The sequence below is a fragment of the Populus nigra genome, chromosome 4 (genome assembly GCF_951802175.1).
Source record: "Populus nigra chromosome 4, ddPopNigr1.1, whole genome shotgun sequence".
Taxonomy (NCBI): domain Eukaryota; kingdom Viridiplantae; phylum Streptophyta; class Magnoliopsida; order Malpighiales; family Salicaceae; genus Populus; species Populus nigra.
This window is the reverse complement of record NC_084855.1, coordinates 291,412-316,387: the sequence shown is the minus strand read 5'-3', so window position 1 is coordinate 316,387 and position 24,976 is coordinate 291,412. Positions and strand designations below refer to the sequence as shown.

Genomic DNA, 24,976 nt, shown 5'->3' with positions numbered 1-24,976 from the left:
AGTGTTTTTTTATTTAAAAATATATTAAAATAATTTTTTAATTAATTGTACAATGGGTTTAGAGTTGGTAGGAAAAAAAGCGGTCAATTTGTTCTAAATTCTGGAGTAGAATAAAGTATGTGAGCTTTCCACCCTGTGTTCCATGTTCTCCTTCCTAGTCAATCTTACATACGGAAGTCAACAAAAATAATCACGCCAAAATTAGAACTCTTAATTTTGCATCCTGATTGACATCAACAAATAGCAGTCCAATCTAAACAACAATATTAACAAATTAAAAAAAATATTAAGAAAAAATGACAACAACCTTGGAGAAATTTTTTGTTCCAGCTATGATTTTTGTGTTTGATTGATTAGAATATTCCTTCAAGAAAACTCCATCCCAGACTTTGAGAGAGAAATTCTATCTTCTGGTCATTGTGCGGCCACGGGAATGAAAGTGTGATGCTTGAGGGTCCACGTTCACAAATGTTAAGCTGACTAATTATATAAAATTATAAAACACTAATTAATATTGTAGATTGTATGTGAATAAGTAGGCTAAACATCTTAACCACCTAAGCAATGAAATACCCAAATTTATTAGACCGTGGGAAGACTAAGCTGGATAGTTTTGTATGATGTAGCAAATGGAAGCACAAACCATCCACATCGAAGATGCATGATCAAATTATGAATCTGGGTGAACTAGGAGTAATCAGATACAAAAGGAATAGTGCAAATTCAACAAAATGGTTTCTACATATATTAATACACCAGCCAAAATCTAGCTGGAAGAACAGAGAAAAGAAACAGAAGAAATTGTAGGTGATCTATCTGTTTTTTCTTGTCCAGCTCTAGCATTTACAGGATTTGTGTATATTTAGTTCCTTACAGAGCAGTAACCTATTGAGGAACAGATGGGTTTGGGTGGCGATCAGCATCCATATGACATCTGAACAAGCACAGCTCTGTATTTTCGTCCTCATTCTCATTCTCCTCTAATGATCTCCCATTAGTTTCTCGCGTGAACAAGTATGTCACAGCCATTCCCAAGAGACAAATCACACCCAAACTTACTAGAGCAATTCTCATTGGTCCGATTCTTGGAAGATCATCTGGGTCATTATGGTTTGAAGCCCACAAGAACCCAAGAGTCCCAAAGAAAGCACCTACCTTCCCCATTGCCCCAGAAATTCCATGGCAAGTTGATCTAAATCTAGCCGGAAAAAGCTCTGCCGGCACAATAAAAGTCGTGGTGTTGGGTCCAAAATTTGCAAAGAAGAAAGTTAGACCATAAAGGAATAGGAAGCCTTTATTTTCGTGTTTGCCCCAATAGTGGTATGGGATTCCTAATGCAAAATAAACTATACCCATGCAGAGAAATCCCATCATTTGGATTTTTCTTCTACCAATACGATCAATGAAATAGACAGTGAACCAATACCCTGGAATTGCAGCAACAAGTGCTACCATGGCTTGGAAGACAGCAACTTTGAAAGTTTCTTCATAAACGTTGGTGTTTTCCAAGTGAAGATGCATCCTGTAAATTTGGGACTGGAAGAGGCTGCTACTGTAAAAAGCAATGTCAAGAAGCAACCACGTGGTGGCACAGGAGAAGAGATCAACACCGTGGCGACGGAAGAACTGCTTGGAGAGTAGGGAATAAGATGGTGGATCTTGTTGCAGATATATGAGATCATCTTCGGCTATTCGGCTAATTGAAACATCTAAGACCTTCTCCATGTCCTTGGTTGCTTGCAGGACATTATTCTCCACCAGAGCTGTGTATCTGAGTCATGATACGAGAAGTAAGAACATTAAGGAGTGCAAGCCATACAATAACTTAGTAAATCGACTTGCTTAAGTGACCTCGGTTTTCTTAATTAATCGTAAAGAATCATCAGCACTGGGTTTTGAGACGTCATGATGAATTTGCTCTGAATCCTTAACTGAGTACGTTTAGCTAGCTACTCCATTTATTAAACAAGGTTAATCATGGCATGATTAGAAACTATATTTTAGTTTAATATTTACAAGATTATTACTTGAAAGATTAATAATTAATTTGGTGACAAACAGATCATGTAATTCATCATATATAGGAATAGAAAAATCATTATAATCCATTTGGTCAACCTAAGAAGGCTGCCTTTACATTCTATGTTCTCCTTCCTCGTCATTTCCGCATATAAAAGTCAACAGAATTCATCAAGCTTAAATTAATACTCTTGATAATTACGCATTAAAGGCCTTTTAGAATCTCAAAATTTTGGAATGATCTTAATGAATTCATGATATTTTAATAGAATTATTGTAATTTATCAATATATATATAGAATTATTGTAATTTATCAATATATATATTATGTACCTGGCTGTTTCAGGCATCATCATGCGCCAATAATATGTGAGTCCAGCCGGGACGGCACCGAGTATCAGAATCAACCTCCAAACAATGTCAGCGTCTTCTGGTGTATGATTCCTTGACAAATTCTTGGAAGCAGCAGCCTCAAAAATCTTTGATACCACCATAGTCACCATGGAACTAGCCAAAATCCCAAGCCCTTGCATAGAAAACAAAGCTGCTATGAAAGCTCCACGTGTCTTCTTATTAGCAAATTCAGACATGATTGTAGCCGACAAAGGGTAGTCTCCACCAATCCCAAGTCCCAGAAAAAACCTGAAAATCCCCAAACTAACAAGAACACAGGTTTTGGTCCGGCAGAAGGAGAAACCGCACCCAATGGAGCTGAAAACCATGAGAATCAATGAGATACCGTATACGTGGCGCCTTCCCATTCGGTCACCAAGTCTACCAAAGACTAGTTGACCAATCACTGTACCCAGCAGGGCTGTGCCTAACATGGTAGCAAGAACAACTCGTGGGATTTGGTATTTGTCTCGACCAGGTGTGTCCTCGTAGTATACACGGCCAAGAAGTCTCATGACTGGAGGGATACAAAAGAGATCATAGGCATCAGTGAAGAGGCCCATGCCTGCAATAATGATGGCTTTGAAGTGATAATACTGTATTTTTGCCGCATCAAGGGCATACAGTACTTTTAATGCCATTGCTGAAGAACTTCGAAAGGGCAGCGGGAAAGAATGAGTGGGGGGGGGGGGGGGGGCGAGAGAGATCTCGAGCAGCTTCGTTTGTTAAAATTGGGTTTGGATTCGTACTCAATTGCAAAGAAAGGGATTTATATATAAAAATCTTTTGGATTAGAGTTGGTTTTGTTCCTTCACTAACTCTTAATTTTTCTTACTTTTATCCTCTTCTAATTTTTTTCCTTGTTTACTAATATGGTCCTTCAGTCAAATGTCATAAAAAAAATCTATTGACAACGTTTATATCATACCATTAGTTGGTTAAAAAAATAATAATTCATGTTGTAACAATGACATCCCCTGCCCTCTTTATGTCTAAATAATAAGTTCATGAGAGGGATTGATAACAATATAATTAAACCTCAATCAATTTGATACTTACCGATTCAAAATCACACTTGAATTGAATTTTATATTGAATTAGGTTTGAGTAGATTTGGTTTAGCTTGATTAATCTAATCAAAATCTAAGTGAAAAGATATCTGATTTTTCTAAACATAATTTTTTTATAATAAAATTATTTTAAATTAACCTGTTCAATCAAGTATGATCTAGATCTTGAAACAAGTTGATTTTTATAACTATGATCGGCAATGTATTTTTAAGGCAAGTGACGGAATGAACCGGCAATTATACCAACAAGGAGGTGGCCAAATGGGGGATGATGATAGAACAAAATATAATAGAATGATCAAGCTAAATACATTAAAGAGTAAGCGGACCCAGTACAAAAGTCACCCAAAATCTTTACCATACATTAATTACATAACGTGTTTTTTTAATAAACTTGGGGACCATGGCATGCAATTTCCGGGAGGATAGAGATGATGGGATCGCGTCAAAGACTTTAGACAGGATTTAGTGTGTAATTTGCAGAGAAGCCCTAATATTCCATGAAGATGCGAATCAGGTAACTTTCCGTTAACCTTTTTTTTTTTTTTTTTTTTGATTTGCGTCAATATGTGGAGAGAGGTAGCTGAGAAATCAAATGGGTTTTATCAGAATCTTTTTGGGATTCCATTTGGAAGATATTTTCTTGTCTGCTCCCCTTTTGACGATCCTAGGCTACAAGAAACTGCATTAGCTATACTACTGTTACGTACACAGTTTGATGCCTTATAATATGAATTATGAAGATGTTAAACATCATAAGAAGATTTTGAAACAGGCATCACCACAGCTAATTTATCGTTTGATTCACTGAAACATTAAAGATGTTAATGGATACTTTATTATATCATACATTAACAAAACTGACTAGTTTGTTCTCAACATGAGATCAGAAAATTAAAACAATGACTCGAAGTTAGAATTACCAGAGTTGAAATCAAGATTAGACCCTTGTAAATCATCTCTACTGAATTTTCACCTAAAATTCTCAGATTTTTTTCAAGTATAGAGGTTCCTTGCAGGCCACACATGACAGGATTAGATTTGATCCTAAAATCATAACAAGGGACACGTGACTGTGTACGATGAAGGAAGTCAGCGTGGAGCCATTTTCTTGTCTAGTTCAATGCAGGCCACACATGGCAGGATTAGATTTGATCCTAAAATCAAAACAAGGGACACATGTCAGGATTGGATTTGATCCTAAAATCATAACAAGGGACACATGGACTGTGTACGATGAAGGAAGTCAGCGTGGAGCCATTTTCTTGTCTAGTTCGAGGGCCTCTCAGACGGTGACTTCTTTTTTGACTCCTTAACAAAATAATGTAGCTCTAGACCCATTAGTACTGTTCATTAGGTAGGGAAATGATAATTTTCGTGAGATCTATAAACTTTGCATTGAAATCCTTTCGCATGCCATTCGAAATGATTTTGTCCTCTCTAAAGGCTTGGAAGCCATGAACAGCAAGGGGAGGTGAGGCCTATGATGGAATGGGCTGACAGGAACAAAATGAAATCTGGCCCACTTAAAGCTAGATCCACACTCCACTTTCTTTATATATATTACAGAGGAAGACATTAGCTGAACAAGCTACAACTACAACCTTATTTTCTTCAACCATCCCTTGTTCCTACATTGAACAATATCAAGTTCTTCAAAGTGTACATAGCATAGGAATTACCATCAATGTTGAGCAAAATTGCAGTGGTGTTCCACTGTTTCTAGATGCTAGGAGTCTAAGGCTGTCCAAGTGCATGAAGATCACCCCATTTTACTTTTGCTTTATGACAACTGCCTCAAAAATGCCATCAGTTCTGAACTTGGGTGAAACCAGCCTTGGATCGACAGGTCCTGGAAGATTAAAAGAAACTGTGAATGGACCAGGTGGGCACATTTGCTGAGATTTCATATGGAAAACACGTGATCGTTTCTTTATGATCTTTCCACCGCTTGTTGACCCTTGGATATGAACCTTTCCACCAGATTCAATCTCACAACTGAATTCACCTGATACAGCAAATATTATCAATATGTTAAAGTAAAGAGCACATTATGTTCTGAAAAGAATTGCGAGGAAAGCAACCACTCAAGCAAAATGGCTGCAGCTTCTGAGAAAATAAGGACAGCAACAAATATGGGGACATGATCTGCTATTGGGTTCTTAGCCAGCAATGTAATAATTTTTGCATGCAGTATGTCCCAAGAACATTTGAGGCAACGAAATCCAAAACATTGGGTGACACAAATTAGTACAGCACTGATTAAATATTAGCATCAATGAATTAAAGAGAATTAAGGGGCAACAGAAAGACGTACAAGAATCGCTACGCACACCAGGAAGAGCAACTTGGAAAAAGTATGCAGCTTTGCTAATGCCTATGTCAACAATTCCGATTGGGGGTCCAGTTAACTCCCTTCTTGCTGTACCAGTCAAAATGACAGACTTATCAGTGAAATAATCTTTGAATTTAGGAAAAGCAATACGAGGCATTGTAGTGGGCCCATCCAATTTGCAGCTCCTCCCAAAAGTGTTGCTTTCTTCACTATGCCCTTGTGGATGAGAAACACCACAGTGAAATTCCGACACTGAAAGACTGCAACGGCGACGCCTTTTGTATTTATGTTGAAACATAGCTGGTGGTTTCTCATTTCTTGATGAAATAGTGCCAGCAGTTTTCTCGTCACTCTTTGGCATGCGAAATTGTTCAGTTTCTTCTCCACCTTTCTGGGATTCATGCTCATAACTTAGGCATTTCTTCGTATCAATCTTCAAACTATCCACGCCAGATAACCATTTGAACTTTTCTAGGTCCTCTTTCATGTAAGATGTATCTGGATTCTCAATAAGTACAATCCCCTTCACAATTTCCTGGCTTGCCGAGTCCTTTTTATGGCCATGAATACTTAAAGGGAAAAAACTTGTAAATAGCCTACAATCCTCTAGTGGCTCTGAGCCCGACAAATGCAACTTGCCTTTAAGATACAAACACAGCGTAATTGGATTCAAAACCAGGCTAGGATGAGCATTTCTTAGGACATAGTAATACAAGTTCTCCAATTGAGAAATGCGGAGAAACGAGTCACCAAGGTTGTTTGAAGTGTATGGTGGTAACCCTTTAGCTAATCTATGAGCTGCTGAGCATCTTGGGTTATCAGAGTACAAATCAGGACCCAAGAAAGTACTCATGATGAAGTTAAGCAAGAAATGCTGGTCATCAGATGGTGCATTGACGAATCCTGTAAAAGGAGCAATCTTCTCTTTGACATCCATGTTTCAAGCCAAGCTTCTTTTACAGCTAGAAACAACTCTGTGCACTTATCAACAATGGGAATAAGATGTTAATTAACGTGAGATAGCAACGGTACAGTAAAAGATACAAATAGTATGATTTCATTTCTTATTTATTCAAAGAAAAGCCAGAGAAAACTGCTCAACCAGCATCTACTGTCATAAAGCTGATCTTTTTTCCCTCTATCTTTTACATCTACAAAAGTTTATGTTTGTTGAAGAGATTCATTGAAGTGAAGTGTCTAAGAATAATTGTCTTTCTTTGCATGCATTCAATCCAACAAATCTCTAAGAATGGTTCTGGTCCCTTCCTTACATTGATCCTTGATCAAAAACTTAAACTAAATTGAGTCCTTCAATGGGGCAAGCTGCTTCCTCTCTAGCAGCAATCAGAGAGTAAAAATTCAAAAGAACATTTTGGCAACCTCCATTATTCCACTATAAGCCATATCGTATAAATGCATTCATTAATGATCAAGGCATTTGATATCTTTAAGCTCTTGCTTATTGATCCCCATTGATTACTAGTAAAACCATGATAATCGAGGTAGAAATGGTTGGAACAGACAAAATGAGGGAGCAAGTTAGAGTAGAATGCTACCTTTTCAACACTGCAGTTCAACAAATGATGGTTTGCAGAGATAAATGTTCATGGATACAGCTCCCATTCAGGCTGTGTTGATGATGAACTTAGGGTTTGAATCAGCTCAAAACAAGCCTTTGTTTTTGTGAAATTTCACGTTTCTGCCTTCTAGTACCATGAGAAAGTAAAGCAGTTTCAAGAAACTGTAGCTCACGTTCGTCGTTAATTGCACTCTTGTTCTTAGACGACCTGTAGCTTTTTCTTTCTTCAGATGACACGCTGTCGGTCGATGCTCGTGACTTGTCATTCGGGGACAAGGGCGTAGATGACGTGTCATGATATTCTAGCGAGACGAAATTCTCATGTCAAATAAGGATGCTGGAGCATCTTGAAAATGTTTTGGTAGGTAAACTATTTAAATTTTTATTTTTGATTTATTGGATTATAATTTTTTTATGTGTTAAATTTATAAATTTTATTTTATTTTAATATTTTTTTTTTAATTTGTATATATTAGCAATAAATTCCTAAGAAATATCCACATAAAACATTTGATTATGTTGCTATTAACAAATGAACAAATCAATTAATAAAAATTAAAATTGAGATACATAATTGTAAAAATTAAAAAAAAATCAGACACTCGTTTATCTTTATCTTTTCCTATCAAGATTTATTCTTTTTAACACAAAACCAATGATAGTCATAGGCCTAAATTTTCAGTCTATTTCCAAACATCATTGAAGGGCTCAGGCAGAGCACTCAAACTCAAACTCAGGTAGCAGGCTGGGTTGGCATCCTCGGGTGTCATTCCAAGCTCAGGTGCTAGGAACAACCACCAGTTCCTTATAAACCCAGACGCACCACCTGAACTCAGTCTTAAAGGGTATGTCCTGTTAAGTTTTGACTTTCTTTTTAAGCTCGAAAACATGGTTTTTCCTCATTGATAATTGTACAAAAGATTTTTCTCCAACAAATATTTATTTTTCATAAATATTATTATAATAAAATTACTCTTGAGCCTCTCTGTCCAAGAAAAAACAAGATTCAAGAGCTATAAAATACATATTGAACTACTAAATTAAAAGTTCAAACTTTTTTTACATAAAAAAACACAATAACAACTTTTCTTAAAATTTAATACTCTTTAGCCTATTTATTATGTATTTTCTCTCTATAAATTTATTAACTTTGACATTTAATGGTCCTGATCAAACACTTCAAAAAAAAAAAATTTCATGTATCTCAAAAACATCCATCAAGATAGATTCCTTTACACTTGATCGACCCGTAATCCAACCACCAATATATTTGATTTCAACGTCCCATCACTTATAAACTTCGTTTGGTATTGAAGTTGACTTTTTATCTTGTTAAAATTTGAATTTTTTTTTTAAATTAAATTTTTAGTATTTTTGAATTGTTTTAATGTATTGATGATATCAAGAATAAATTTTAAAAAATAAAAAATTTTATTTTAATGTATTTCCAAACAAAATTTTTTAAAAAATTAATCTCTACTGTACACTAAACAGTCTTATAATATTTGTATAGTTATCGTATGCTAAATATTAAACATGTAACAAGTGGCTTTTTTATTATACGGACATCACCTTTAGTAGAATTTTTGTCTGCGGCGCTAAGAATGTGGCTTGTCATTTGGGACACACTAATAGTTATGATCGAAAAGCACTACACTACCATCACAAGTCAAAAAAGTGCAAGATCGAGGATGACCAGAAATCGAAATATGTGTAGTGTTTCTCGAAAAATGTTGTTGCAATTAAAATTCGAGAGATCCCAGATTCCAATGCATGTTCTTCATCCTTTCACCCTGATTCCAAGCATCCCAAATTGAATCTTCCCGGGCTCCTCGCATCCTTCTTTCTGAAGCATGAACAGCTGCTGCATATATGTCTTGTATGTTTTTTTTAATGTTTAATGTAGACGCGGCCCTTTAATTATCAAAAGCAAAATATGGATGTGATGGGAACGATAGGAAGATAAGAATTGGGTCTTCATTGGATTCGAATAGAGAGCTAGCTAGTCACTCACAACAAAATGCCATATCTTGAAGAAATTAAAAAGGAGAGAAAACGCATCGATGCAAGCTAACATTTCTGTTTCAAAATACCTAACTTGCTGTGTGAATTTTTCCTATTCAGCTTGAACATGTTTTCACCGAGCTTTTTGTTTTTGGTATGATCATAAGCATAAGTATAGTTATAGGACTCAATTCGAGAACGATTTAAGTGGTTGATTTATCCATGAGCCAGCAAGTCAATTCCAACTAATTATTTTTCTAAACAGAATCATTTTAGCAAAATAAAATAAAATTCATACTTAGCCAATTAATTTGTATTATCAATCTATCGAGATTTATAACAAAAATTTAAACTAGTATTATTTGTGAACGTATCTTAAGCTTGTTAATGAGAATTTCTATGATATTTTATGTTAGATAGTTTGATGGTAAGACTTGATGCATGCACATCGTTTTATGTTAAAGAAGAAGAAGAAAGAAGATCATATACCATTAACAAGGAACAAGAGTGCTGCATGAAGGAAAGAATATAACATCAGTACTGCTTGCTAGGACCCACCAAGAATTGATCCAAACTGTTCGAATAGTGGATGGTCAAGATGAGCTTGTGAATCTTTCCAGGTATCCTCATCCTAACTTGCTGCGATGCCATCCCCACATAAAAATAAAGGCAAGGTTGGACTCGTCAAACCCAATGATTTAAAATGCTTGAGACTCACATTGCTTTGCGCAGAGGGAACTACGTACTCTCTGTCTTTGAGTCTTGAATCTTGAGCTAGCAAAACAAAATGTCATATTTCAAGCACACTTCTCCATCTTAACGGTTTTCTTGTCATCTGGTTTACATGTCATGTCTGTGTGTTTGTCTTTGAAAAAGAAAAGCGAAGAAAAGCAGATGGTTTCTTCGTCTAATCCTAGAAGCACAGGACTAGAAACCTACTTTATTGTTTATTCCATCTTTTTTCATGTCCCCTCCCTCTCCCCCTGCTATATAAGAGCCTGACATTCCCCTTCTGTTGCATTCATTCTCCAACTCGTCATTCGATTTGTATCCTGTCGTCCTTGTTCGTTTCTTTACCTTTTTTTTATCTCATCATCTCCATATCATTATTCAATCATCATTCCCCTTCGGAATTCCATCATGGAGGTACCTACTTCTCTTTCCCTTTTCTATATAATATCTTTTACAGGCACTAGCTAGCATATAATTAAGCCAGTTTCTTCTCTCAAATGTCACCAATATTTCTTAAAAATTAATGGCATGGAAGGCCATGTAAAAATGGTTCAGTTTTTCATCAACCAAGGCAAAGGCCAGTAAATTAATATTTTTGGTCAGGTCTTGATCTTGTTAGCTCCCACTTGTGGAACTGCTCTTTATTAAGGCAAAGAGTTTCCTATATTCTTTTAGTTTTAGAAGTTTGTATTTATGCATGTATGACCCTTTTGCAGACTGTTGAGTTGAAGGTGGAGATGGTTGGCATACACGAGAAAAGACTGAGGAAATGCCTGTCAAAATTGAAAGGTACTCAGTTTGTCCCAGTCACTTTGATCTGTGTTTAATTATTGGTCCTAGCTAGCTAGCATGAAATCGAGCCAGTCATGAATCTAGACAACATCTAGTGTTTTCATGTGATACATTTCAATGTTTTTGATGATCCCTTGTTCATTTTTTTCTTGTTTTCAGGGATAGAGAAAGTGGAAGTGGATGTTAATAGTCAGAAAGTGGTGGTCACAGGATATGCACATAGGAACAAAATACTTAAAGCCATCAGAAGAGGAGGTCTTAAAGCTGATTTCTGGTCTCCCCAAAACGAGCTTCTCAGTGTTTATGCCAGTGCAAGTTATGGAAGCTTGAGATTCAACAACGTCAACTTCTTCTAAGACTATTTTATTTTGCTTCTTTCTCTATTAATTATTCCTTCCTCTTTTTTCTTTTTTTTCTCTTTAACCCCTGAAGGGGATGATCATATACCAAGGTTGTGATTCGTGCCTGTATTTTTTTTCCCTTTCTGATTCCCCTTCTACCTTTTCTTTTTCAAAGGAAGTCTTACATGTTGAATGATGATAGTATACACAGAGTGAAATAGAAGAATCCTAAATTTTGCGGAGCCATATTCTTTCCTTTTTCCTTTTCTTTTCTTCTTTTTCTATATTTTTAAGCATTTCTATTTTGCGTTGTATCTTCTTTGTTACAGTTAACTCATCGCAATGGCATGAAATCTTGGAACCATGGAGAAGAAAATGATAGAATTATGAGTTGTGCGAAGGCTAGTTGGGTTAAATTTGAAGAAGGAATCTGTTTTGCTTGCAACCCTTTCTTTCTCTATCGCCTTCAAATTCTTGAATAATTAACTAGGAGCAGCCACAGGACATTCACTGAGAACGAATAGAGACTTTATTTAGCATGACAATATCATTTTGTACCATGCATCTATATTAAACAAAGTAATATTTCTCACAATTAATCTCAGGGAATTTGTTGACTTTAAATCTTGAGATTAGTATGTAGGTTAATTTATTAAATTTATCTGAATCTATCAGTTTAAAAAATAATTTTGATTGACGTGTAAATTAATCTAAAAATATCATTGAAAAAGTATTAAAGTGGTATTAATAATAACACATGAAAAATAAATATAAATGGTAAATGAATTCTTTTAATTTCTGTTGATAAGTCATCCTCAAGAGACGGAATATTGATTAAATATTAAATTATGATAATTTCAGGGCCATTTTAAATTAAACTTTAAACTATATAAACTCAATTAAAATCGTTTACATAATCGGAGGATGGATATGTAGTTTGTCCTAAGTAGTTGATCCTTGACGGTTATGATGCTCTGTCGTGTTCCTCAGCAAGACTTTTGAAGAAACAAGAGAAGGGGAAAGAAGAAGCAGAATGCACTTCAGCCAGAATGAAGGGATAGAAGACAACACGTTCGTAGTCACTGGAGGACTAGGCTTCGTGGGCTCCTACTTATGTCTGGAGCTGGACCGTCGAGGTGCTCGCCAGGTTCGAGCCTTTGATATCCGACCCACTTCTCCATGGTCCGTTAGTTCACTGCATTCAAGGTTCCATCATCCCTTTATTTATTCCTTCCAGTCACTCATCAATCCCTTTTTTTTAAGTATTTTTTCCCTTTCTTTTGATTATGTGCAAATCAGATATAAATTGAGAAGATCAAGCAAAGATTAATTAATTTAGAGAATAATATAGTGTGTGTGTGTGTGTGTGTGTGTGTGTCTATATATATATATTTGGTTAGTCACTCTGCAATAATCTTAAGAGCATTTCCACAATTTTATCATTTATTGATGGATTTGTATCAATAATGGTATGAATTAGATTTTGAATCAAGCACTCGCTGATTTCGTTCTTAACTGCCAGGACAAGTTCCTGAGATTTTTGTGCTTCTTGCAACCTGCTAAGCTACCAAGATTGTGATGATATAGGGGATGTTGCTCGAAAAAAAGATGTTGATAAAGCCTTACATGGGGCCGATTGTGTTTTCCACCTTGCTTCGTATGGCATGTCGGGGAAAGAAATGCTCCAGTTTGGTCGTGTTGATGAGGTGAATATTAATGGAACTTGTCTTGTTTTGGAGGCTTGTCTCGAGTTTGAGATCAGAAGGCTTGTTTATGTGAGCACATATGGTGTTGTACTCGGCGGAAATGAGATTGTGAATGGCAATGAAAGCTTACCTTTCTTTCCTGTTGATGACCATGTTGATCCATACGGCCGTAGCAAATCAATTGCTGAACGGTTGGTTCTGAAGCACAATGCTCGTCCTTTCAAGTAAGTTAAATGTTCTTCAAGAATCCTCACTCTTGTTATGCATATCTCTATTTCGTCATTTGACAAAACCTCATAAAGATCTATTCATTTCTTGTAAAGATGATGTGATAGGACTGAGTTGACATATCAGATTTTTCTTTGCTGAAGAAAAATGCACGTGAAAATGGAGTGAGGTTGATTAGTTTTTCTTTGCTGGTAGCTTCTGACATGCTAAACTAGAAAAGGGGGATGAATCGGAACATGAAAGGCATCAACAACTTTCATAATTACAAGTTTTCATAATTACAAGTTTTCATAATAGGAAAAGAGTTACATGGGTTGTTTCTTTGCTGTATAGGAAGAACAGTGGAAAATGTCTTTTTACGTGTGCGATTCGTCCTGCTGCTATATATGGGCCAGGGGAAGAAAGGCATTTTCCGAGGATTGTATCCTTTGCCAAGTTAGGCCTTCTGCCTTTCAAAATTGGTGATTCAAATGTGAAGACAGACTGGGTATATGTGGATAACCTTGTGCTTGCACTAATATTGGCAAGCATGGGGCTTTTGGATGACATTCCTAATAATGAAGGGCATCCAGTAGCTGCTGGCCAGCCATACTTTATATCTGATGGTAATAACCAAACCATTGGCTTCAAAGCAAAACTCTTTACGATATAATAGAACCATTGGTAATTCTTGAGACTCTTTCCAGTCCTCAATGTGAGATAATTGTCTTCAAAAGATTGCTTGGTTTTTACAGTGGTAATGGAGGGTTTGAGGATCTAACCTGCTACTCTTTCAGGGTCTCCGATCAGCACTTTTGAATTCCTCCAGCCACTGCTTCAAAGTCTGGATTATGACCTACCAAAGGCCAGTTTGTCTGTCCCTCGTGCTCTTATGCTGGGAAGGATTTTCCGGGCAATCTATACTGTATTAAACCCGTGGTTGAATCGATGGTGGCTTCCTCAGCCACTGATCCTTCCTGCTGAAGTGTACAAGGTAGTTTCAAAATATCATATTTTCTGCTTAACATCCATGCCTGAAAATCAAGTCGCCGCAAATCATGCATGAATGTTTAGGCAGCATTCTTACTTTCTTCATCTTACAATTCAAGAAAAATAATAAATAAATAAAAATTGATGTGCCTATTTCTAATATCGTAATCACTGTATTACTGAATCTAATGTATTTCAAGCAGGGTGGTGTGACCCACTACTTCTCTTTCCTGAAAGCCAGGCAGGAGCTTGGCTATGCTCCAATGGTGAGTCCTCGAGAGGGCATGGCAGCAACTATCTCATACTGGCAGGAGCGGAAGAGGAAGACTTTGGATGGACCTACCATATATGCAAGGTTGTTTGTTGTGATCGGAATAACTTCCGTGTTCAGTGCTGCTTACTTGCCAGACATAGTACCACCGGTGTCACTTCTCAAAGCCTTGTCCTCTTCCGATCAATGTGGGTTGTGAGAACAATATTTCATTTAGCCATGGCCGCACATACTGGGGAGGCTGTTTATGCATGGAATCTTGCAAGGAGGGTGGATCCTGCTAATGCAAGAGCATGGTTTTGGCAAACATTAGTGTTTGGAATCCGTTCATTGCGTTTTCTGTTGAAGAGAGCCAGGAGTCAGGCCATATTGTAAAACACCTTCCTGTTTCCCTGATGGAGAACAATAGAGAGTAAGCAAGCTCGGCAGTGGGATTTTAAAGCTTCAACTAGTGAGCTCAAAATTTGACTGGTCTCAATACTGATTGATTCATTTAAACTTGGGAATAAGCGCCTAAGCAGTTCAAAACTCAAACCGACTCTCCTTTAGCAGGTGATTCAGGCATTAGACAGCCGTGATGATTTGCATAAAATGTGATGTTTGTTGATCCCACTACCCCATAAACACCATGCCTTCAGAGTTCGCCATGACCTTTCTAGATTCAGCTCAAATAAACCCCAGTACATGATGTTCTCCACCTGCACTTCTCATATTTAGTTTAGAAAAATCCCAGTACAGTACACGACTGCTAGATGAAATATGATTCATGAATCCAATTCGTGTTCCACATGGATGGGAGATGGAGACTTCTGCCTTGTAGCAAGTCGTCTCCGGTCAAATTTAAAAAATATGTTCTATAACTCAAAAAATTAAAGGTAGATTCACCAGTAATTTCTCACATTGACCACACCCTAATTAATAGAAAAAAACAAGTCTCTGGTTGTTAATGTGAGGTCCCCATTTTCCAGGACCTCCTTTCCAGCGCATCTTATGAACAAACAACTTATTGATGCATAATTTTTATATTTTTTTTCTTAGCCATTGTATTTGATTTATATGTTTTTTCATCTACAATAAAATATATTCTTAAATGAATTTATATATTAGTCAAAACTAGTTTTTTTTAGATGATCTTATAAATACACCTTTTTCATCATCTTATGTTTATAAAAAATAATATTTTCTTATAAATTTAAAATTTAAATCTAAGCAATTAAGAGATAACGCATCTTCTTACCCAATAAATCATTTCTTTAAAATAATTTTATATGTATCAAAAACAAAAACAAAAAAAGATTATGAATTATACATATTCTTAAAAAGGAAAAAATGAATAAAAAGTAAAGAATTAAATATTTTTCTCATTTATGAGTTGTACTAAGTATAAAGGTTATTATAAATTCCAGATTACTGGAGGTCTATATAAAGTCTATAAAATTAGTTAAAATATGTATAAATTAATTTGGATATCAATGTTAATAATAATAATAATAAAAAGTATAAAAGGTTAAACTTTATTCTGGTAATAAAAATAGCAGGAAAGATTTTCTCCATTTTTTCCCTTCTCGAGAGAGCAAGAAAAGGAACCAAAAAGGAAAGCAAAATGCACTTGAGCGAGAATGAAGGGATAGAGGCCAACACCTTTGTAGTCACAGGTGGATTGGGTTTCGTGGGTTCCGCCTTATGTCTGGAGCTGGTCCGTCGAGGTGCTCGCCAAGTCCGAGCCTTTGATCTCCGACTCACTTCTCCTTGGTCTGATGATCTCAAGAATCATGGGGTTCGACTCATTCAAGGTTTTCTTTTCCTTTTTACTCTTTCTTTATTACTGTATCAATTTCCTATTTATTTCTTAAATCTATTTCTTTTGTATGGAATAAGAATGTGCTGATCAATTCATCAAGTAGTTGACTTACTGCAGTAAATTCTAAGACCATTTCCATGAATTCAAAAACACATCTTGTTTTTGGGTTTCTGTGCCTTGTTTCTTCACTTTATAAATTCTTTCATTATCTGGTGATGATTATGGTTTGAATTGGAATTTTATTTTTTTTCGTTGGAAGAATTTGTCGTTCACTGCTAGTTAATGTAGATTATTGGCTTGAGCTACTAAGACTGTGATGATATAGGAGATCTTACTCGAAAAAAAGATGTTGATAAAGCCTTACGTGGGGCCGATTGTGTTTTCCACCTTGCTTCGTATGGCATGTCGGGGAAAGAAATGCTCCAGTTTGGTCGGGTTGATGAGGTGAACATTAGTGGAACTTGTCTTGTTTTGGAGGCTTGTCTCGAGTTTGAGATCAGAAGGCTTGTTTATGTGAGCACATATAATGTTGTATTCGGTGGAAAGGAGATTGTGAATGGCAATGAAAGCTTACCTTACTTCCCTATTGATGACCATGTTGATTCGTATGGGCGGAGCAAATCGATTGCTGAACAGTTGATTTTAAAGCACAATGGCCGACCTTTTAAGTAAGTACTCTCTTGCAAGAAAGCTTACTCTGTTGCTCTCTAAATTACTTAGTGTGTGATTCTAAGTTTATCCTGGGTAATATATTGCCTAGTACCTTGTAGAGATTTATTCTTCTTTTTTTGTATAGATGATAGACTTGGTGTGAATCATGAACTGACATAGCAGTCAGATTCTTCTTGAATTTTGAATGTAATTGGTCTTGAAAATGAATGAACTTAATAAGTTTTGCTTTAGTGATAGCATCTGACAATGTTGAACTAGAAAAGGGGATAGGTTGGAAGGCATGCAATCATATTTTCATAATAGGAAGAGTTATATGCTTTGTTTCTTTGCTGTATAGGAAGAACAATGGAAAACGTCTTTACACGTGTGCAATTCGTCCCGCTGCTATATATGGGCCAGGTGAAGAAAGGCATTTTCCGAGGATTGTATCCTTTGCCAAGCTAGGTCTTCTGCCTTTCAAAATTGGTGATTCAAATGTGAAGACAGACTGGGTATATGTGGATAACCTTGTGCTTGCAATAATATTGGCAAGCATGGGGCTTTTGGATGACATTCCCAAAAAAGGAGGGCATCCAGTTGCTGCTGGCCAGCCATACTTTATATCTGATGGTAATGACCCAAATCATTTCCTTTCATAACATTCTTGTTTACAAATTTAATACAACAATAACAATCCAATTTTTTTTTTCTTAAAGACTTTCTATTCCCAAATATTAGTTGGCAATATGGGATGAATGTTTTTGATATAGGATCATGCTCACCGTGGAAAAGAGGAAGTATTTAACCTGCTACTTTTACAGGGTCTCCAATCAACAGTTTTGAATTCCTGCGGCCTCTGCTTAGAAGCCTGGATTATGACCTACCGAAGGCTGCTTTATCTGTCTCTCATGCTCTTTTTCTGGGAAGGATGTTCTCTGCTATCTATACAGTCTTGTACCCATGGTTGAATCGGTGGTGGCTTCCTCAACCGCTCATCCTTCCTGCTGAAGTATACAAGGTTGTTTCAAAATATCATATTTTTGTCCTTGACAGTGATTGACTTATTCATCTCTAGTAGTCTGGCGGCATGCCTGGAACGTCAAATGCACTGCAAATTATACACATGTTTCTTATTTTTTTCATCTGGCATAGAAAATGATTCTCCCTTTCTTTCTACTTTGTACAAATGTAAATGGCTTTACTCTTTTTCTATGAAAATGATGAATTTGATTGATACGCCTACTGCTAATTTTGCAATCACTATATTTTCAAGCAGGTTGGCGTGACCCACTACTTCTCATTCCTAAAAGCCAAGGAGGAGCTTGGCTATGTTCCAATGGTTAGTCCTCGGGAGGGCATGGCTGCAACTATCTCATACTGGCAGGAAAGGAAAAGGAAAGCTTTGGATGGTCCTAACATATATGCATGGCTCTTTGCTGTGGTTGGAATGATTTCATTGTTCGGTGTTGCTTACTTGCCAGACATAGGACCAGTGCCGCTTTTGAGAGCTATATCCCTTTTCTTCTTTCGGTCTATGTGGGTGATAAGGGCAGTTTTTGTTTTATCTATGGCAGCACATCTTGGCGAGGGTCTATATGCATGGCATCTGGCAAAAATGGTGGATCCTGCAAATGCAAGAGCATGGTTTTGGCAGACATTTGCGCTCGGGTTCTTTTCATTGCGTTTTCTGTTGAAGAGAGCCAAGAGTTAAAATCTGGGCATTAACCAATGTTCTCCTGTACTGTTTGAATCATTGTAAAACACCTCTTTTCCCATTGGTGGGAAGCAGTAGTGCTCAAGCTTTGAGATGTTAAGACTAGGCCTATTAGTTCGTTTTGGAGCTTCAACCGTTTACCTAATAGTCGACTAATTTCCATTTTGATTTGCTTAAGCTGGAAAATAAGCTCATAAGCAAGCCAATCTCAAACTGATTCGCCTTCCTCTGTTGATTCAAGCTTGAACTTACTACCAAGATGCGACCTTTTGCAGAGCCACAGTGGATCCAAATCAAAATTCCCGTTTCATAGACTTGTGGTGCTTGGAGCCATTGTTTTCTTTTATTTATTAGATGGACTTTACTGAGCTATATGCTTTGTGACTGTGTGCAGTCATGTGCCTATTGACAGGAAAACGACCAGAACTATAACTAGAATGAAAAATAGCACGGGGAGAAAATTCATGGGCATGAAGATTGAAGAACATAACACAATCCTGAATTAAAACGAGCACCTTTAAGGCCTTGATCAGCAGGTAAACAAGGATTAATATCTATTGCATATGAGCTCCGATAACAGCAGCAAGAAATGGCCTACTACTAGTAAGTCAATACAAGTCAAACTAATCATCTCAATCAAAAGCTTTCTCAAAGCACGAACATTTCTCAGACTTCACACAACCTCAGGAATGGAAACGCCTCGCTACCTCATTAGCACTATCCAGCAAGCAGTGCTACTATGCAAGAAAACATTCTCTAGTCTTATTTAACTAACAGTTGACTTAAAATACAAATGGGACTCGGAACCTCTTTAGAGTCCACGCGTACTACTACACTAATTAGTCAAAAAGCTAAAAGGATTTATTTCCATGGCATGTTTGATATGCCTTGTGGGTTGTTATTGCAGGCTCCAGTACTCTGGTTCAGTGGACTACCAGGCCCACCTGACGATTCACTGAGAGTCCCACGTGACGGTGGGCTGCTCACCCCAGTCGATCCACCAGTTGGGGGAAGCTTTGATGTTGCAGATGAAGGTTCCATGTGGTTTGCTGACTTTGATACCTTGCGACCATCTGCAATGAAACTACTCACAACTACCTGCAATGAAATAGATGGCTCAATATCATTAGCCGGTAGACTCACTAATGCTGAGTAAAAGAACGGTAAGAAAAGCAGAATTCAAGTAGTATCAATTAGCTCAAGTGTGTGCTAACGTGATATAAAAGATATGACAGCATGTGAAATTCTGATGATAATAATATCATGAAATGCACTTCTATCTCATGCAACTTTTATTACAAGATCAAATATTTTTGGAGGTAAAGACAGACTGCTTAAAACTACAGTGAAATTGTCTTCACAGATTTCAGCCTGTACCTGTACTGGGGCTGCAGCCATTAGAAGACCAGCCACACTACCACCTAGCACCCGACCATCTGGGCCAGACAAACACACGCTTAGACCTCCAGTCCTGCTCCTTTGACCCCCATTTTCTGATGGCAGATATGAACCAGAAAGTGCCAGAATTTCAAATCTTCCCTGAATTGAGAAGGAGCAAAAAAATTTGAAAAGAAACAATGAGTGAAGACTGTGGTCAGAGGTGGACCGGACCACAATCAGCAAGGACAGAATTGCCTCCAGTGCACAACTGAAACACAGCTGTTCATGGAAATATATAAAAGCTATTAACAAGTTGGGAAAAGGTGACCGAAAAATCTAATGAAAGGAAGCCCTCCTGAACATGAATCCTCTACTTTCATGAATATTAATCAGCAAAAGTAACATTAACAAGTGGGCAAGAATTTGACACCACAAAGCTGATTCTTCAACAGCTAACAACTCAGACATGGTTTTATATATCCTCCCGACAGAGATTCGAAATGGTTAAAATCCTTATTGACATTTGCAGATTTTAGTGTTCAACTTTCTAAGAAGATGAGAAATTTTTTAAAGGATTTTATTAGATTCTTGGACATTTTCTGTTTCCAGAAAAATTTATGCGATGTCACTCACCTCATAAGTTACAGTTCCTCCAGATGTGGCCTGTTGGCGAAGAGTAACATTGGATATGGCACCATTTGCTGACAAGATACAAACAGCCCTTGGACCATGCTGAGAAAATGACATAATCTTCGACGAGACATCCTTAAAGGAAATAAAATAAAAGTCAACCACCAATTACAAGATAAACTAGTGCTAATAATCATAAGTTTAACAACAAAATAATACCAAAACAACAAGTTGGAAAGAAAAGCAAACTCTTTTCTACGAGGAAAGAAATACTACGAAAGCTGAAGTATCAACGACATGAGTTATGATTAAGATATCAGAAACACGATCATTTGACATATAAGCAATCTTAACAAGTTCAGCACTTTCCAAATCCTCACCTCTCATATCAATGGCACAAGGACGATAAACAATCTCATATCAGTAGCACTTATTCACCATATATCTCACCCACTAAAGCAATTTGATTGCCTTAAAAGTCACTAATTACCAACTAAACATGAACGATCATTATGGAACTAGTTTGAATTACCTTCCCCTAAAGCTGTCCACTTTAAGTAGTTCATTTTCCTTCTAAGCTACATACTTGCAGTCTATGCATTGATTGATCAACTACCAAAAGAACTTCTAACTGGGATACACAATTATTATTATATTCAAATTTATAAGCATGCCAGCATTTCTTCTCTCATTCTTTGGCCTTCGGGGTAGAACAGGTCGATTTTCCTAATATAACATCACGATGTTTCTTAGGTCATATAAAATTTGTCACCCTCCATAGTGACTCAGGAACACAAGAAAACCGATGCCGGGACTGAGTAAAGTAACCAGCTTTCGGAGGTAAAAAATCAAAAGATGGGCAAGCAATCCATGCTTCAATCATCAAAGTTAAGTTAATCGCCAACTGATATGGATATGCCAAATAATATTACGGTAATGCCTTGGAAAAAAAAAAGGATTACAGTGATCATGGTGATGAGTTGCAAACAACAACTAAGATTTACCTGCCAGAAGCAGAAAGAGTTAAAAATGGAAAAGAAAAGAAAGTTATAATATAAAGGAAAAATGGAAACCTCCCCAGCTTTCACAGTGATCACATGTGGCGTGAATCCAATCCCAGCTGATCCTGCAAAAAGAAACACATGGATATACAGAAAATATTCGTGTAAATACAGCAAGAAATATACAAAATAAAAATATTGAGAATTTTAAACATAAGCCCCCCCACCCCAGAAAAAAATAATACAAAAGAATCATGCAGGCTGGAGGCATTCGGCAATCAGCATCGAACAAATTTTTTTTATTCTCGCAGATGATATAGCTGCATCATCTTTTTGGTTAAGTTTCATACGTGTGTGTGTGTGTGTGTGTTTCATGAGACTGAATTTTATAGGAATTTGATTGGTCTTATTCAATTAAAAATTCAACACCGATATTTTTATAGGAAAATAATAAATTTATTTTCATTCAAAAAATTCAAAAAGGGGCATAATAGTAATTTTTGGAAATTAGAATCCCATGTCAGATTAGCCCTTTTGTATTTTACACCCCCGGTAGCCAGTAGCCACAGTTCAATATTCTTTTTTCTTTACTTGTTGCATCTCAGCAACAGCAAAACCAACAACTATTCTATCTCATGTCCTGTGTGCCTCACAACTCTACCACACGCTCCTCCTCCTCCTCCGCCGCCGACTGTAACTTGTCGCCTCTATAAAACATTCATTCCGACCGCCCCACGTCACTGACACTTATATTGACACCGCCCATATTTCATAATTTTCAATTTTTCATAATAATGAAAAGAAAAACAAATTGATTTTTATATAAAAAAAAATCGATAAATATAATAAAATATAAATTAATAAACTATATATATGTGTGCATATATAGACCCATAAATATATGGGTCATTGGTCGTTACCGAGAGCATCAAGTTGCTGTTTTTTGCTAGAACCAGGAGGTCTGCCTCTGGCTTTCTTTACCCCAGTAGGCGACACTGATCCTCCGAGAGCAACAGCAGGACCAGCGACACCAACATCAGACCCAGGAGATGGAGTAAGAACAAGAGGCTGAACCTGAGCCTGAGCTGGAGGAGAAGAGAGACCAGAACTTGTTAGTGGGGTTACAGCAACAGACTGAGGTGCAGACGCAATAGCCAATGCCATAGTGCCATCTGGCCCATACTTCCTTGGTCTACCTCTCTTTCTTTTCATTGGATCTCCTCCACTCCCTCCTACATTAATCCAGTGAGGAGATACCGAGGCCCCAACAGCCGATCCTTCCACCCCACCAGGCTGATAGGTAGGTGACGCCGCCGTAGTGGTAGTCGCGGAGGTTATCGGTTTATAAACAGCAGCACCGTCAGCACTGAAGGCTAAACGCATGTTTTGTATGACCGGCTGTGACGGTACCTCAGTTTTATATTGCAGTCCTGTCACACTAAAAGGGTCTCTGCTTGTCATCACCCCTGTCTCCGACCCCGACATCTTCAGGTCTACTAAATTTTCAGACAACCTCTGTCCTAAAAAAAATCACTTTCAGATCACTAAAAAAAACCTCAAGATTCACACTCTTTAAATTTCAAAAATTTATTGCTCCCAACTGAACCGTGCAAGAGAGAGCAAGGAAGTTTTTTTTTTTTTTTTTTTTCTTCTTGTGGCAAGAGATCATTAATTTGTCTTAAATTGTAAGAAAAAAACTAAACTGGAAACAGAAGAATCCGCGTAAATCCAGGGGACATAAATCTAGACAAGAATCTAGTAAACCCATAAGAGAAAAAAATAATAACAACTGTTAAAACAGAAAATAGGAATCCTTTTTTGAGAAGAAAATCTGAAAAGGAAAGTATTTTGCGTAAAGGAAGGAAAGAATTTCGTCATAACTTTTAATTATTTTTTAAATTAAAAAGAAAAATAGGAAAACAAGAGAAATAAAAATAAAATAAAATAGACTTACCGATAAATTAGAGAAAGTAAAAGAGAAGGAATTCACAGGGGGTGGAGGAAATGAAGAGCTGCAAGGGGTATTTCTCAGAGAAATGTGAGAAATCTGAATATTAAGTTAATAATTTAATTCAAACACTCTTTTTTTATTATTATTATTAAATAATCTTTTTGGGGGGTTTTCCCTTTCTCATGCCTTTCCCTTACGGTGAGAGAGAGAGAGAGAACTTTATTATTATTTTACATATATATATATATAAAAAAGACAGGTAAAAACTAAAAAGTAGGCCTAAATTTGCTTCCGTGATTATTATTTTATTGTATTTAGTGCAGCCCTCCCTCTTTTTCAAGATTAGCCTGTGCTCTGAGTCTGGAGTGTTAAATTGATGTACACGCATCCACGTGGCGATCAGAATTTAAAAGAAATCCATAGTTTTGCATGTAAGTCAATTCCTAGCGTGTATTAGGTTCATTCCTACTCGAGGAATGTTATGGTATGGAAGTCATGACAATTTTGCATCAATTGTTTATATTATCTTGAAATCATAATGTATAAAATTTAGTTATTCTTATTTGGACATTTGTACAATTGGATGGATTGGTGGTTAGTCTATTCTTCTTCTCTTTAAAATCATTACAAGAATCCCACTTGTGCGTGTTAAACTGGTAGCTGGACCCGAAACCTTCTTTCACAGTAAATAAAAAGAGGAAGTTAAAACTGGTAGCTCTCTGGTTTTTTTATATTAAAAAAAAAATTAAAATGGAATCTCCGGGACTTACAAAAAGACACAAGAAAAGGACAGATATTTTATTATTATTATTATTATTATTATTATTAAAGAATAATTCTCCATTTCCTTTCTTAAATTTTAGAACAGTACTGGGATGGGAGTATTTTGTTTGTGGATAGACTAGTAGCAAGAGTTGCGCAATGATTTTCACGCAATCATTTGTCAAGAATAATCAAACATTCACTCAATCATTTCAAAACCCAAATCAAGATTTTTCATTAGTAATTACGATGAAAAGCATGGTCTTGAAACCTATTTCCATAATCACTTCATGTTTCATAACTCTTGAATTGTACGCTCAAGTTAGAGTCTCCAAAATGATTTATTTTTTATTTTTGTTAAAATATTCACATCAGTTTTTTTTTTAATTTTGTTCCTAATTTACATATAACTAATTTTATCACTTTTATTATTTTTTATTAAATCAATTCATATTATATGTATTTATAAAAAAATCATATTGTATATATATATATATTTTTTAAATATAACTAAGTACTATTAACCGAAGTACAACAGTAATTAGTAGTGGTGATTTTTCGTTATGGTGTTCTTACGTTAATGTTTATACTTTATTATTTTATTTTGAGCGTTTATTCTAATTAAAGGAAATATATAACTGCTGAA

General features: G+C 36.4%; 5 protein-coding genes and 1 pseudogene across 8 annotated transcripts; 3 read left to right on the top strand and 3 right to left on the bottom strand.

Annotated features, from left to right (window-relative positions):
* Positions 1–722: 722 nt before the first annotated feature.
* On the bottom strand, positions 723–3,114 carry LOC133691589 (probable inorganic phosphate transporter 1-9). The gene is made up of 2 exons (XM_062112157.1): positions 2,354–3,114; positions 723–1,771 (listed from the first exon to the last, which is right to left on the bottom strand). Exons 1-2 carry the CDS (start codon positions 3,052–3,054, stop codon positions 886–888), a joined length of 1,587 nt encoding a protein of 528 aa, XP_061968141.1. The 5' UTR covers positions 3,055–3,114; the 3' UTR covers positions 723–885.
* A 1,873-nt stretch (positions 3,115–4,987) lies between these two features.
* On the bottom strand, positions 4,988–7,554 carry LOC133691964 (increased DNA methylation 3). Of its 3 annotated transcripts, none has more exons than XM_062112596.1 (3): positions 7,375–7,554; positions 5,801–6,799; positions 4,988–5,491 (listed from the first exon to the last, which is right to left on the bottom strand). In XM_062112596.1, the coding sequence occupies exons 2-3, from the start codon at positions 6,753–6,755 to the stop codon at positions 5,256–5,258; spliced, it is 1,191 nt and encodes a 396-aa protein (XP_061968580.1). In that variant the 5' UTR covers positions 6,756–6,799; positions 7,375–7,554; the 3' UTR covers positions 4,988–5,255. The 3 variants fall into 3 exon arrangements, with proteins under 3 accessions (XP_061968580.1, XP_061968581.1, XP_061968582.1); XM_062112597.1 differs by having other exon boundaries at positions 5,801–6,792; XM_062112598.1 differs by having other exon boundaries at positions 5,278–5,481.
* A 2,615-nt stretch (positions 7,555–10,169) lies between these two features.
* On the top strand, positions 10,170–11,512 carry LOC133690484 (heavy metal-associated isoprenylated plant protein 28-like). The gene is made up of 3 exons (XM_062110709.1): positions 10,170–10,547; positions 10,850–10,922; positions 11,085–11,512. The coding sequence occupies exons 1-3, from the start codon at positions 10,542–10,544 to the stop codon at positions 11,279–11,281; spliced, it is 276 nt and encodes a 91-aa protein (XP_061966693.1). The 5' UTR covers positions 10,170–10,541; the 3' UTR covers positions 11,282–11,512.
* Positions 11,513–12,287: 775 nt separating this feature from the next.
* Positions 12,288–15,535, top strand: LOC133692992 (uncharacterized; annotated as a pseudogene).
* A 422-nt stretch (positions 15,536–15,957) lies between these two features.
* On the top strand, positions 15,958–18,706 carry LOC133692321 (uncharacterized). The gene is made up of 5 exons (XM_062113182.1): positions 15,958–16,233; positions 16,567–16,909; positions 17,251–17,522; positions 17,714–17,910; positions 18,169–18,706. The coding sequence occupies exons 1-5, from the start codon at positions 16,044–16,046 to the stop codon at positions 18,601–18,603; spliced, it is 1,437 nt and encodes a 478-aa protein (XP_061969166.1). The 5' UTR covers positions 15,958–16,043; the 3' UTR covers positions 18,604–18,706.
* A 437-nt stretch (positions 18,707–19,143) lies between these two features.
* On the bottom strand, positions 19,144–23,776 carry LOC133692322 (AT-hook motif nuclear-localized protein 10). 2 transcript variants are annotated; one of them, XM_062113185.1, is made up of 6 exons: positions 23,572–23,776; positions 22,538–23,132; positions 21,690–21,742; positions 20,620–20,751; positions 19,984–20,145; positions 19,144–19,704 (listed from the first exon to the last, which is right to left on the bottom strand). In XM_062113185.1, the coding sequence occupies exons 2-6, from the start codon at positions 23,100–23,102 to the stop codon at positions 19,468–19,470; spliced, it is 1,149 nt and encodes a 382-aa protein (XP_061969169.1). In that variant the 5' UTR covers positions 23,103–23,132; positions 23,572–23,776; the 3' UTR covers positions 19,144–19,467. The 2 variants fall into 2 exon arrangements, with proteins under 2 accessions (XP_061969169.1, XP_061969168.1); XM_062113184.1 differs by lacking the exon at positions 23,572–23,776 and having other exon boundaries at positions 22,538–23,446.
* Between the last annotated feature and the right edge of the window lie 1,200 nt (positions 23,777–24,976).

Coding starts and splice junctions, on each gene's coding strand:
- LOC133691589 (XM_062112157.1), bottom strand. CDS start 3,054: ATGGCATTAAAAGTACTGTATGCCCTTGATGCGGCAAAAATACAGTAT. Junction 1,772..2,353: donor ATGATGCCTGAAACAGCCAG/GTACATAATATA, acceptor ATCATGACTCAG/ATACACAGCTCTGGTGGAGA.
- LOC133691964 (XM_062112596.1), bottom strand. CDS start 6,755: ATGGATGTCAAAGAGAAGATTGCTCCTTTTACAGGATTCGTCAATGCA. Junction 5,492..5,800: donor TGGTGTGCGTAGCGATTCTT/GTACGTCTTTCT, acceptor TTGCTGTATCAG/GTGAATTCAGTTGTGAGATT.
- LOC133690484 (XM_062110709.1), top strand. Junction 10,923..11,084: donor ATGCCTGTCAAAATTGAAAG/GTACTCAGTTTG, acceptor TCTTGTTTTCAG/GGATAGAGAAAGTGGAAGTG.
- LOC133692321 (XM_062113182.1), top strand. CDS start 16,044: ATGCACTTGAGCGAGAATGAAGGGATAGAGGCCAACACCTTTGTAGTC. Junction 16,234..16,566: donor TGGGGTTCGACTCATTCAAG/GTTTTCTTTTCC, acceptor GTGATGATATAG/GAGATCTTACTCGAAAAAAA. Junction 17,911..18,168: donor TTCCTGCTGAAGTATACAAG/GTTGTTTCAAAA, acceptor ATTTTCAAGCAG/GTTGGCGTGACCCACTACTT.
- LOC133692322 (XM_062113185.1), bottom strand. CDS start 23,102: ATGTCGGGGTCGGAGACAGGGGTGATGACAAGCAGAGACCCTTTTAGT. Junction 21,743..22,537: donor ACAGCAACTTGATGCTCTCG/GTAACGACCAAT, acceptor TTCTTTTTGCAG/GATCAGCTGGGATTGGATTC. Junction 20,146..20,619: donor GAGGAACTGTAACTTATGAG/GTGAGTGACATC, acceptor TTCTCAATTCAG/GGAAGATTTGAAATTCTGGC.